General features: G+C 41.7%; 2 protein-coding genes across 2 annotated transcripts in view; one reads left to right on the forward strand and one right to left on the reverse strand.

Annotated features, from left to right (window-relative positions):
* Window positions 1–350: 350 nt before the first annotated feature.
* Window positions 351–7,473, reverse strand: LOC311117198 (nucleoporin SEH1). Its single transcript, XM_084192177.1, has 8 exons — window positions 6,410–7,473; window positions 6,035–6,085; window positions 5,705–5,851; window positions 4,936–5,147; window positions 4,343–4,441; window positions 3,191–3,331; window positions 2,836–2,990; window positions 351–1,374 (listed from the first exon to the last, which is right to left on the reverse strand). Exons 1-8 carry the CDS (start codon window positions 6,518–6,520, stop codon window positions 1,217–1,219), a joined length of 1,074 nt encoding a protein of 357 aa, XP_084048303.1. The 5' UTR covers window positions 6,521–7,473; the 3' UTR covers window positions 351–1,216.
* The window catches only part of LOC311117197 (tyrosine-protein phosphatase non-receptor type 2-like), a 10,602-nt gene continuing 4,708 nt past the window's right edge, over window positions 7,122–13,015 (forward strand). Inside the window, exons 1-3 of the mRNA XM_084192176.1 lie at window positions 7,122–7,211; window positions 12,611–12,701; window positions 12,832–12,932. Coding sequence (XP_084048302.1) covers window positions 7,155–7,211; window positions 12,611–12,701; window positions 12,832–12,932 — 249 coding nt within the window. The 5' untranslated portion in view covers window positions 7,122–7,154. The remainder of the gene's footprint in view (window positions 7,212–12,610; window positions 12,702–12,831; window positions 12,933–13,015) is intronic.

Here is a 13,015-nt window from a genome sequence, read left to right on the forward strand (position 1 = left end):
GTGTGCATGCATCAAGCAGCACCCATCACGTCCAATAGATCACACGGGGACGAGGCCTTGTTGAAAACGGGATAATACCACACGGGGACGAGTCCTTATTGAAACGGGATAATAACACGCAAGCAAACTACTTCATTTCCAATTAGATTGAACAACTTCATTCAGACATACACACAGTCATGAACACAAATCACAATAAGATGCATTTATCAAGATTGACAGTACAGAAAAAGTTGTCATTATTAAAAACAGAAACAATACGCTGCACAATGCAGTCACAATGTAACAGGTTAGCAGAGGCCTTTCAGAATGGAGTGGATTTTAAGGCAGAATAGTCACCACAAGCGAGGGCATATTAGACTTTTATTATGAACCAACGTACAGTACTAGGTGAGAGTATAACGCCTGGAAAGGAATGTTGATGTATAGTACAAGGTGGAATATTGAATATAAACTTGCCAATATTAACTTTGTGTGTTATCAAAGCACTAGTATGGTTACCGGCCTGTAGTCACTATTTCATTCAGATTAATGACAGATTACCAGCAGGTTAATAGGGATTATTACCAGATTATAGTCCAGATGTTCCTCCACCATGCAAAGACTTTGGCAACTTTGTTTAAAAAATAAAAATATTGAAAATATGATTTTATTTTTTTATCAATATGCCCACCAAACATTATTTACATTCTATCATAAGAAGATTAAATCAAAAGAGTAAAGTATTCAATTTTAGCAAGTTTGTATGTTTGGCCCTGGTATGAAGACCATGAAATGACAAAAGCTTAAACTCAATATCTGGGGCATTCTGGGGCATTATGTGACGATGACAGACATCTGTAATTGTAACTAATCAAAAAATTATATTCTTCAAAATAACATTCTTGTTCCCTCAACCTAAAATTGTGTAAACAATCAATCACCAAAAATAAAAGTGTCCAATAAAACAGCAACCTGATGTTGTGCTAACATTCAACTGTAGCAAACCCCATCCCAAACACTCCTTTTATGACTAGCAGACAGGCCTAGCAGAGAGCAGGCCTATGTGCTGGGTCTGACCTGCTGGGCCTTGCCAGAAGCCAAGCTCTTTGAATGAGTGCAGCCCACGGTGCCAGTTGTGGTCAGTTGACCCAGGGAGGGGTCAGTGCTGCAGGGACAGTCAGGCCCAGAGAGAGGAAAGCAGTCAGTCGTCAGCTCCGACAGTGGGCGTAGCCTCCTACCTTCCTGCAGCAGAGCCGTTCAGTGCACTCTGGGAGGTCTGGACAGTCGACCCCACCACGGTATTCATGGCACTGGGTTGTCCTGACGACCCGTTGACAGGACTACCGTCTCCCTTCAGGATGCCTGTACACTTCCAGTTGTCCATATAGTTGGCTGGGGACCAGAAGATTGGTATGAGAACTAATTAAAATAGTGTAAATGTGTGGTGTACATATGAAATAGGAACCTTACACAGTTCACTAGTAGATGGCACTTTATTTTATTTCAGCTAAACCATTGGCTTTAATTATTGCACAGACTTTTAGCCTGGTCCCAAACCTGTTGGTGCGGCCTTGCCAACTCTAGTGGTCATTGTCAAGTTCCAGCATAGATTTACATATTATGAGCCAGTCAGTCGTCAGCTCTGCCTCATATTACAACTAGTTAAGTCATTTAAAAGATGCACTCTCAAACTTCTCTACAATTTTAGCCAGTAGTTTTGTAAGTGGTGCTCACGAGCCAAAACGGGTCCCTGTTTTTTTCTGCACTACGTCATCCATTTTGTGCGATGTGTTACGAATTTGTTGTGCTTCAAGCTGCAATATGTACCGTAATTTTCGGACTATAAGCCGCGCCTTTTTTCCCAATTTTTCGACCCTGCGGTTTATATAACGGTGCGGCTAATCTATGGATTTTTACAGCTAACGGCCACTAGAAGACCTCCTAGGTATTAAACATTAAAACACCTGCGGCTTATAGTCCAGTGCGGCTTATATATGGACACATCATTCAATATCATTCAATTTAGCTGCTGCGGCTTATACTCCGGTGCGCCTTATAGCGCGGTAATAATAATAATATATATAATATAATATATATAATACGGTAACTTTTTGGGCGACCCGACCAAATACACATAGAAATATAACCTTTTCAGTCTATACTAGATATGTACTCTACCTTTCCAGAGCCTGACACACATAAGTTATTGTTTTTATGTCTTTTACTTTTGGTTTTGTGCACCAGCTTCAAACAGCTGAAAATACAATATGTTTGGTTATGGAAAATATATATTTCACAGCGGTTTAGTCAGTACAGTGATTCTCTCCACTATAGTTGCATGTTTTCTCACCAACGGAAATTAGGCGAACTATTAGAATTTTAGCAACCAGGAAATGGCGGAGCGATTTCCGCATAGCACACCTTTAAGATCCCAGAGTGCATCATTAATAGAATCAATGTTTCTAGTCTATCCTAGATATGTACTCTACCTTTCCAGAGCCGGACACAGCCTTTTCAGTCCATCCTAGATATGTACTCTACCTTTCCAGAGCCTGACACAGCCTTTTCAGTCCATCCTAGATATGTACTCTACCTTTCCAGAGCCTGACACAGCCTTTTCAGTCCATCCTAGATATGTACTCTACCTTTCCAGAGCCTGACACAGCCTTTTCAGTCCATCCTAGATATGTACTCTACCTTTCCAGAGCCTGACACAGCCTTTTCAGTCCATCCTAGATATGTACTCTACCTTTCCAGAGCCTGACACAGCCTTTTCAGTCCATCCTAGATATGTACTCTACCTTTCCAGAGCCTGACACAGCCTTTTCAGTCCATCCTAGATATGTACTCTACCTTTCCAGAGCCGGACACAGCCGTCGTCTCCTGAGGAGGCCAGCAGGGTGCTCGTGATGTTCCAGGAGACTCTCCACACCTGGGAGTTGTGGTTGTCAAACTGAGCCACGATCTGAACCTCAAACTTAGTAGGGCCTGTTGAGCTGCTCTCCTTCCTGTCAGACGAGAGGGATATGCAGAACAGGTCAATATAATAGACTAACACTGCTGTGATCTACATACTACTTAGACAATACAGCCAGTTCAAAAGAAACAGCTAATATCTATTAGAAAACTCTCAATATGTACTTCACACATTACAGTCCTATTCTGCCTCTCCTATAGTCAGAAACAACAACTACATTTATACACTCACCGCAAAGGGACCAACTTAAAGATCCGAACGTCTTTGGTTGCTATGGCGAGCACGTGGAAGGACCGCCCCAGGTTAGGGGCGAAGGCTATGTCATGCACCGCGTCAGTCACCGTCATCAACGTCTCAGCTTTGGCATATTTCCTGATCAAAGATAGAGTCCTCTATTTTAAGAGCTAAATTGTCTAACAACATGATACAGTAGAATAAAATAGAATAGCTTTATTTCAAGGGAACTGGGGGGTTCATGTAACCATCTGCTCCACCTGTAAAATGTCATAATTTTTTTTTTAACATGTTTTTGTCATTTAGCAGACGCTCTTATCCAGAGAGACTTACAATTAGTGAGTGCATACATTTTTTTTTTTTTTTTTTTTTCATACTGGCCCCCCCGTGGGAATCGAACCCACAACACTGGCGTTGCAAGCGCCATGCTCTACCAACTGAGCTACACGGGGCCCAATAATGTCATCTATCTGTACGACTGACCTAGTGTTTGTTGTGCTAATCATGTAATAGGACTGACCTAGTGTTTGTTGTGCTAATCATGTAATAGGACTGACCTAGTGTTTGTTGTGCTAATCATGTAATAGGACTGACCTAGTGTTTGTTGTGCTAATCATGTAATAGGACTGACCTAGTGTTTGTTGTGCTAATCATGTAATAGGACTGACCTAGTGTTTGTTGTGCTAATCATGTAATAGGACTGACCTAGTGTTTGTTGTGCTAATCATGTAATAGGACTGACCTAGTGTTTGTTGTGCTAATCATGTAATAGGACTGACCTAGTGTTTGTTGTGCTAATCATGTAATAGGACTGACCTAGTGTTTGTTGTGCTAATCATGTAATAGGACTGACCTAGTGTTTGTTGTGCTAATCATGTAATAGGACTGACCTAGTGTTTGTTGTGCTAATCATGTAATAGGACTGACCTAGTGTTTGTTGTGCTAATCATGTAATAGGACTGACCTAGTGTTTGTTGTGCTAATCATGTAATAGGACTGACCTAGTGTTTGTTGTGCTAATCATGTAATAGGACTGACCTAGTGTTTGTTGTGCTAATCATGTAATAGGACTGACCTAATGTTTGTTGTGCTAATCATGTAATAGGACTGACCTAATGTTTGTTGTGCTAATCATGTAATAGGACTGACCTAGTGTTTTCGTTGTATTCGTAGATCTGAACCTTCCCACCGTACATCACGTTGCTGTCATCACTTCCCACTGCTATCATGGGCGGGTGGGCACGAGAGCTAAGGAGAAAATTATAAATAGACAGTTATTAAACTAGGTAACATGTTGTTAATAGTCATCAATACAATAGCTCATTAGTATCTACAGCTGCCGGAGCGCTCCAAATGCATTGTCACAGCAGTGGAACACTCTGGACCTTGATCATTGTTCCCCTCTAAACAGGGATTGGTTTAGACCGGGGACACCAGGTGTGTGCAATTAATTATCAGGTAGAACAGAAAAGCAGCAGGTTCTGGACCTCGTCAGGTAAGAGTTGAATACCCCAGCTATAGAGAACGTGACACAGGGCTGTTAGCGTGTGCAGTGCACAATCAGCAACACTGCCATTGGTTCATCAAAGCAGAAGTCACATTTCAGTTCATTGGACATTGTGTACAATTGACGAATAAAGTGATATTCATCTTAAAAAATCACTGACTGGTTTCACGCAACCGATAGTCAAATGACCGTAGACTGAAATTAGGCCTACATCTACCGACTCAGTGAAGCAGACCTGGAGGGGTTCCAGGAGATACAGGAGCAGCTGAGTTTGCAGGAGATCTCGTGCTGCAGGGACCACTGGCTGAGGTTCATCACGTCTGGAGCCTCGTAGATCCTCACCACCCCGTCTGCTGAGCACGTCGTCAGCATCAGACCCATGTGTTTAGGAGCAAACTTCACATCCGTCACCGACGTCCTGCTGTCCACCAGCGTCGTCCTCTTTATCTAAACAGAATGAGAGTTTGTTACAGATACTGTACATCCGGGCGCATCAATCAATCAATCAATTTTATTTTATATAGCCCTTCTTACATCAGCTAATATCTCGAAGTGCTGTACAGAAACCCAGCCTAAAACCCCAAACAGCTAGTAATGCAGGTGTAGAAGCACAGTGGCTAGGAAAAACTCCCTAGAAAGGCGAAAGCCTAGGAAGAAACCTAGAGAGGAACCAGGCTATGAGGGGTGGCCAGTCCTCTTCTGGCTGTGCCGGGTGGAGATTATAACAGAACCATGCCAAGATGATCAAAAATGTTCATAAGTGACAAGCATGGTCAAATAATAATCAGGAATAAATCTCAGTTGGCTTTTCATAGCCGATCATGGGGCGCATGTCTCCTTGACTCTATCACTTGGGTAGAGAATCCCTTTACTGCAGTGGCTGGATAATAGCCTGGTACAAGACCGGCATGTGCCAAACTGGCATGACAAAGACAATTTGAATTGGTGAGACAGTACAAATAGATGTGGGAACAGGCTCGTAGCTGAATGTCCAGGAGTTTTACCCAGTGGCTCTGCCCCCTCTGTTTGTCGTTTGACTCCCCAACGATCTCCTCCCACACGGCAGCTGTTCGGTCAAAGGAGCAGGAGGCTAGCACCTGTCCAAACTCAGGGTGGGCCCATGTCACCCTCCACACGGACCCGCTGTGTGTCTGCAAAGACGAGTCAATTACAAACCTTCATTCTACATAGTGCATTTCAGAATTTAATAGGCAAAGACCTTTCAAAGGGAGAGAAGATAGCTACTGCTAGGCCTAGTAGCTAGCTACAATTCAAAGCAGACACTTATAAACATACTTTTAAATCTTGGCATGTAATAAATAAAATAGACCTGCCTTCCAGCTGGCAGTGCAGTGCCACTCCCCACTTTCACTCTTGTCCCAAACCTGAAGGAGGAAGAACATTGATAATGTTTTACTAAGCCAAGCGCTGGTTACAGTCTGTGCAGTTTGTTTACATCCAGCTAGCATAGCAAGCTAGCTACATGGCTTGCAATCTGGTTGGCTGGCTTAGTTAACGTTAGCAAGCTGTTTTAATATTGTCAGTTAATTACTTTTCTCTAAAGTGGGTAATAGTCATCAATTAAACTAGTTAGCTGCAGTTAATTTGGTTGCTGAATCAGCTATTTATTTCAATATCGATAAGGTAAAGAGTTAGCAAGCAAGCTAGCCTGCTACTAGTTAGCTAGCTTAGTTCACTTGTTTTTTTACCTTGACACTTTGGTCACTTGAACAAGTTGCCATTCTCCGGCCGTGAAAATCATAGGAAACATCGTGGATTAGATCTTTGTGATCCGCTGCAATGCTACGAGCCACAAACATGTTTATTTAGTAGCTCCGTTTTCTTTCCTCAGAATGGACGCTGCTGTCCTGCGGCTCCCGGTCTTGGCGCCAGTAGCTAGCAACAGTTCACACACTTCACATGGTGACCACAAAGGGCGGTAAAAACATTTTGTATTTGCTAGAGTCAATCGAGAGTGTAGCTACGCGAAATTAACGTATCGTTCGAAAGAAACTTCACTGGGTCTGGGTGCCAGTCTTTAGTACTAATTTAAAACCATAAAAACCTTTCCATCCGTACAAATATTGAGTTATCTTGTGTACGGGCTGAGCGAGAGCGCATGCGTGGATCAGGTTTTCCCAAACTCGGTTCCTGGGGAACGGTTTGGTTGTTGCCCCTAGCAACACACCGCTGATTCAAATCACCAACTCATCACCAATCTTTGATTATCTGAATCAGCTGTGTGGCGCTAGGGGCAAAAAACCCCAAAACCTGCCCCCCAGGACCAAGTTTGGGAACCCCTGGCGTAGATGACGTAGGTGACTACCCCCCCCACACACACAGTTGGCTGACTCTCCGCTGTAGATGGCTGTCAGTCGGGGCTAGCCAGCTAACTTACCATTGACAACGATAACATTCAAATACTATTTTTAGCAAGACATCCACAATACCAAAATGGATCAACAGTTTGAGGACATAGATTCGTCTGGGCAGTGGCAAAACCTTTACAATGTAAGTTGGGCATTCAATGTGTTATTTTTGGTTGCCTACGTTAGGTAGCTAAATTGGCTAGCTAGCTATCTGCCGGTTACTAGCTAGCAATTATGCACATTATCCATCATACTAGCCCAAACTATGTCCCTTTAACCGTATATTGAATGGATAATGCTGGTCAAACTGGTGTTCATCCTGAAAAATAAACTGATACGCTTTACAGGAAAAGACTCAGACTTCCGGAAAACGTGCATCAACATTAGCTGGCTAGCCTGTTTCTGAGAAGTCGCAAAGACTTCCTGAAATAATATGTGCGCATGTGTTGCTAATGCCATATCTAGGAAACTGGGCGGATTACAAGGAAGTGGATGTCCAGAACACTAACGTTAGTTAATAACCTATATATACACCTACTCGGCCACAGGGAACACATAGTCCTGTTTTCTAATTCTGGTTATTGAGTGTTATAGCTAATGTTTGATTTATTTATTTTTCATACATTTACAAGCACACTAGTAGTCCATGAGCCAGGGGGCCAATCGGGCTCACTTAGGCCGAAGTTGTCTGTGATTTGTTTCAAGGTTTATATCCTAGAGTTGAAACATGTGTGCTAGCAGTGCAGCAGTGGTAGTTTTCTGTGTGTAGTCACAGTTTGTTTCATGCCATTATCTATGCATAGTCACTTTAATAACTCTACCTACAGTCGTGGTCAAAAGTTTTGAGAATGACACAAGTGTTGGTCTTAAAGTTTGCTGCTTCAGTGTTATGAGATATTTTTGTCAGATGTTACTATGGTATACTGAAGTATAATTCCAAGCATTCTGTAAGTGTCAAAGGCTTTTATTGACAATTACATTACGTTTTTGCAAAGAGTCAATATTTGCAGTGTTGACCCTTCTTTTTCAAGACCTCTGCAATCCGCCCTGGCATGCTGTCAATTAACTTCTGGGCCACATCCTGACTGATGGCAGCCCATTCTTGCATAATCAATGCTTGGAGTTTGTCAGAATTTGTGGGTTTTTGTTTGTCCACCCGCCTCTTGAGGATAGACTACAAGTTCTCAATGGGATTAAGGTCTGGGGAGTTTCCTGGCCATGGACCTAACATTTTGATGTTTTGTTCCCAGAGCCACTTAGTTATCACTTTTGCCTTATGGCAAGGTGCTCCATCATGCTAGAAAAGGTATTGGACGACACCAAACTGTTCTTGGATGGTTGGGAGAAGTTGCTCTCGGAGAATGTGTTGGTACCATTCTTTATTCATGGCTGTGTTCTTATGCAAAATTGTGAGTGAGCACACTCCCTTGGCTGAGAAGCAACCCCACACATGAATGGTCTCAGGATACTTTACTGTTGGCTTGACACAGGACTGATGGTAGCGGTCACCTTGTCTTCTCCGGACAAGGTGTTTTCCAGATGCCCCAAACAATCGGAAAGGGGATTCATCAGAGAAAATGACTTTACCCCAGTCCTCAGCAGTCCAATCCCTGTACCTTTTGCAGAATATCAGTCTGTCCCTGATGTTTTTCCTGGAGAGAAGTGGCTTATTTGCTGCCCTTCTTGACACCAAGCCATCTTCCAAAAGTCTTCGCCTCACTGTGCGTGCAGATGCACTCACACCTACCTGCTGCCATTCCTGAGCAAGCTCTGCACTGGTGGTGCCCCGATCCCGCAGCTGAATCAACTTTAGGAGATGGTCCTGGCGCTTGCTGGACTTTCTTGGGCGCCCTGAAGCCTTCTTCACAACAATTGAACCTCTCTCCTTGAAGTTCTTGATGATCCGATAAATGGTTGATTTAGGTGCAATCTTACTAGCAGCAATATCCTTGCCTGTGAAGCCCTTTTTGTGCAAAGCAATGATGACGGCACGTGTTTCCTCAAAGGTAACCATGGTTAACAGAGGAAGAACAATGATTTCAAGCACCACCCTCCTTTTAAAGCTTCCAGTCTGTTATTCTAACTCAATCAGCATGACAGTGATCTCTCTTCATGACATTTTGGAGTATATGCAAATTGCCATCATCAAAACTGAGGCAGCAGACTTTGTGAAAATTAGTATTTGTGTCATTCTCAAAACTTTTGACCACGACTGTACATGTACATATTACCTCGACTAACCGGTGCCCCAGCACATTGACTCTGTACCGCTACCCCCTGTATACAGCCTCCCTACTGTTATTTCACATTGACTCTGTACCGGTACCTCCTGTATATAGCCTCCCTACTGTTATTTCACACTGACTCTGTACCGGTACCCCCTGTATATAGCCTGTATATAGCCTCCCTACTGTTATTTCACATTGACTCTGTACCGGTACCCCCTGTATATAGCCTCCCTACTGTTATTTCACACTGACTCTGTACCGGTACCCCCTGTATATAGCCTGTATATAGCCTCCCTACTGTTATTTCACATTGACTCTGTACCGGTACCCCCTGTATACAGCCTCCCTACTGTTATTTCACATTGACTCTGTACCGGTACCTCCTGTATATAGCCTCCCTACTGTTATTTCACATTGACTCTGTACCGGTACCTCCTGTATATAGCCTCCCTACTGTTATTTCACATTGACTCTGTGCCGGTACCGCCTGTATATAGCCTCCCTACTGTTATTTTACTGCTGCTCTTTAATTATTTGTTACTTTTATTTCGTATTTTAATCTTTAATCATATATAATTGGAATGCTTAGATTTACAGCTATCCATCAGAGACATTTGCAGAATGTACAGGTCAACAGACCTCTAGTGTACATATCAGAATTACCTGTATAAATAGCTTTAAAAAGGTGGTTCTGAAAGGTCATGAAATTACTTGTAAAATTATATATAATGTAGCCAACTTTGAAAGCACCAACTACAACTATTGTTTCAAAGTCACCCATATTGTGCGATTGTAACGGGGCAGCTATGTTTTAGTTATGTGACTTTGGTTATAGAAGCAGCAAATTGCACACACACACACACACACACACACACAGAGCTAGAACAGGGTTTTAAAAAAGATTTGTATTTACAGGGCCATCACAGAATTCACATATTAACCCCCACAGAAGCCTTTTCCCAATATGGCCGCCCAACAACCCAATGAGGTCTTATTGGACAATTTCAAAGGACCATACCTGCATGAAATAGAATTGTAGGATGCCCAAAAATGTTCATAGTGATGTAGAATATACAACCACATGAGCCAGATATATAAATATAAGATATATAAATATAATTGTGATAAGAATATGCCCAAAAAGCTGACTGAATCGCTGATTTCTGAAGATGTTATGATCAAAAATGGCAACATTTCATCTTCAAACATGTAAAATGGATATTTACATGTATAGAGTCATGGATGTGAGCTGATTTACAATGATATCCAATGTTATCCTAGTAGCTGTTTTCATTATGAGGACTATAAACCTGCTGGGTACATTCCATTACAATGTAGTAGAATCCAATGTTGGGCCTGTTGAGGCCAATTTATATTTACTTGAAGTATTCTAGTAACAGACCAATCTGCTAAGAAAACATCTTCATTTAGACTGGCTACGTGTAATGGTTTGCTGTTGCTCTCATCATCAGGTGAAAACGTGTTGGCATTCCTATGGAATTTTCCATTGTAGTGTATGTGGCAAGTTTCTAGTCTTCTGTGTTTATGAAAACAGTTAATAGGATAACATAATATATCATTGGAATCCGCTCACACCCATGAATATTCACATATCCATTTTGCACGTTTTGAAGATGAAATGTTGCCATTGTCTAAAGAAATCAGCGATTCAGACTGCTTTTTTGGCACATTCTTACCACAATGATGTGAATAATTGAACATGTTTATATATCTGGCTCATGTGGTTGTGTATTCTACATAGGATAGACAGTTATAGTAGAGGTTCTAGGCTAGGGACAGGGATATGACTATAGACAGGGATATAGAGGTGAGCTGACCTAGCTAATTAGTTAGGTAGTGTATACCCAGTAGTAAGCTGACCTAGCTAATTAGTTAGGTAGTGTATACCCAGTAGTCAGCTGACCTAGCTAATTAGTTAGGTAGTGTATACCCAGTAGTCAGCTGACCTAGCTAATTAGTTAGGTAGTGTATACCCAGTAGTAAGCTGACCTAGCTAATTAGTTAGGTAGTGTATACCCAGTAGTCAGCTGACCTAGCTAATTAGTTAGGTAGTGTATAGCCAGTAGTCAGCTGACCTAGCTAATTAGTTAGGTAGTGTATACCCAGTAGTAAGCTGACCTAGCTAATTAGTTAGGTAGTGTATACCCAGTAGTAAGCTGACCTAGCTAATTAGTTAGGTAGTGTATACCCAGTAGTAAGCTGACCTAGCTAATTAGTTAGGTAGTGTATAGCCAGTAGTCAGCTGACCTAGCTAATTAGTTAGGTAGTATATACCCAGTAGTAAGCTGACCTAGCTAATTAGTTAGGTAGTGTATACCCAGTAGTAAGCTGACCTAGCTAATTAGTTAGGTAGTATATACCCAGTAGTAAGCTGACCTAGCTAATTAGTTAGGTAGTGTATAGCCAGTAGTCAGCTGACCTAGCTAATTAGTTAGGTAGTGTATACCCAGTAGTAAGCTGACCTAGCTAATTAGTTAGGTAGTGTATACCCAGTAGTAAGCTGACCTAGCTAATTAGTTAGGTAGTATATACCCAGTAGTAAGCTGACCTAGCTAATTAGTTAGGTAGTGTATAGCCAGTAGTCAGCTGACCTAGCTAATTAGTTAGGTAGTGTATGCCCAGTAGTAAGCTGACCTAGCTAATTAGTTAGGTAGTGTATATACCCAGTAGTAAGCTGACCTAGCTAATTAGTTAGGTAGTATATACCCAGTAGTCAGCTGACCTAGCTAATTAGTTAGGTAGTATATACCCAGTAGTCAGCTGACCTAGCTAATTAGTTAGGTAGTGTATACCCAGTAGTAAGCTGACCTAGCTAATTAGTTAGGTAGTGTATACCCAGTAGTAAGCTGACCTAGCTAATTAGTTAGGTAGTGTATAGCCAGTAGTAAGCTGACCTAGCTAATTAGTTAGGTAGTGTATAGCCAGTAGTCAGCTGACCTAGCTAATTAGTTAGGTAGTGTATACCCAGTAGTAAGCTGACCTAGCTAATTAGTTAGGTAGTGTATACCCAGTAGTAAGCTGACCTAGCTAATTAGTTAGGTAGTGTATACCCAGTAGTAAGCTGACCTAGCTAATTAGTTAGGTAGTGTATACCCAGTAGTAAGCTGACCTAGCTAATTAGTTAGGTAGTGTATACCCAGTAGCCAGGAGTAAGCCTTTCTCAGAAGTTGATGGCTTGTTTGTTAGTGCTGCAACTTCAGATGTCTGCTGCTAGTTGCTGTTGATCTGTACACAGTTTAATGATAATCATATTCACAGTCACTGACTGGTATTTGTTCTCATGCTTTCTCAGGAAATCCGAAACCAAGCCAGTGAATATTCATACAAAATGGCAAAACTTCCAGAGAATCGGAATCGAAACCGATATAGAGATGTCAGCCCCTGTAAGTATTTTGTCTAACTATAATTTATGAAGTACCCTACACTAGTCATCATTGTGATGAATACTTGCACCTCGACGATTATCAATCGTTTTAATTTACACATTTTAAATATATTTGTCTCTGGTTTCAGATGATCACAGTCGTGTTAAACTTGAAAACTCTGAAAATGACTACATCAATGCTAGTTTAGTCATGGTGGAGGAAGCCCAAAGAACCTATATTCTATCCCAGGTAAGTGCAGACAAGTAGCTCAGACTTTCATTAATTATGTACTGATCATGTAAATGAGACTTTCACAAAACAAGTACTAATGA

Source organism: Coregonus lavaretus, assembly GCF_964263955.1.
Source record: "Coregonus lavaretus genome assembly, contig: HAP1_SCAFFOLD_1599, whole genome shotgun sequence".
Lineage (NCBI taxonomy): Eukaryota > Metazoa > Chordata > Actinopteri > Salmoniformes > Salmonidae > Coregonus > Coregonus lavaretus.

Excerpts from the sequence above, each read along its gene's own strand:
- LOC311117198 (XM_084192177.1), bottom strand. The coding sequence starts at position 6,520 with ATGTTTGTGGCTCGTAGCATTGCAGCGGATCACAAAGATCTAATCCAC. Across the intron at positions 3,332-4,342 it reads GAATACAACGAAAACACTAG|GAAATATGCCAAAGCTGAGA; the intron begins GTCAGTCCTATT and ends ATCTTTGATCAG. Across the intron at positions 2,991-3,190 it reads TTTAAGTTGGTCCCTTTGCG|GAAGGAGAGCAGCTCAACAG; the intron begins GTGAGTGTATAA and ends CTCGTCTGACAG.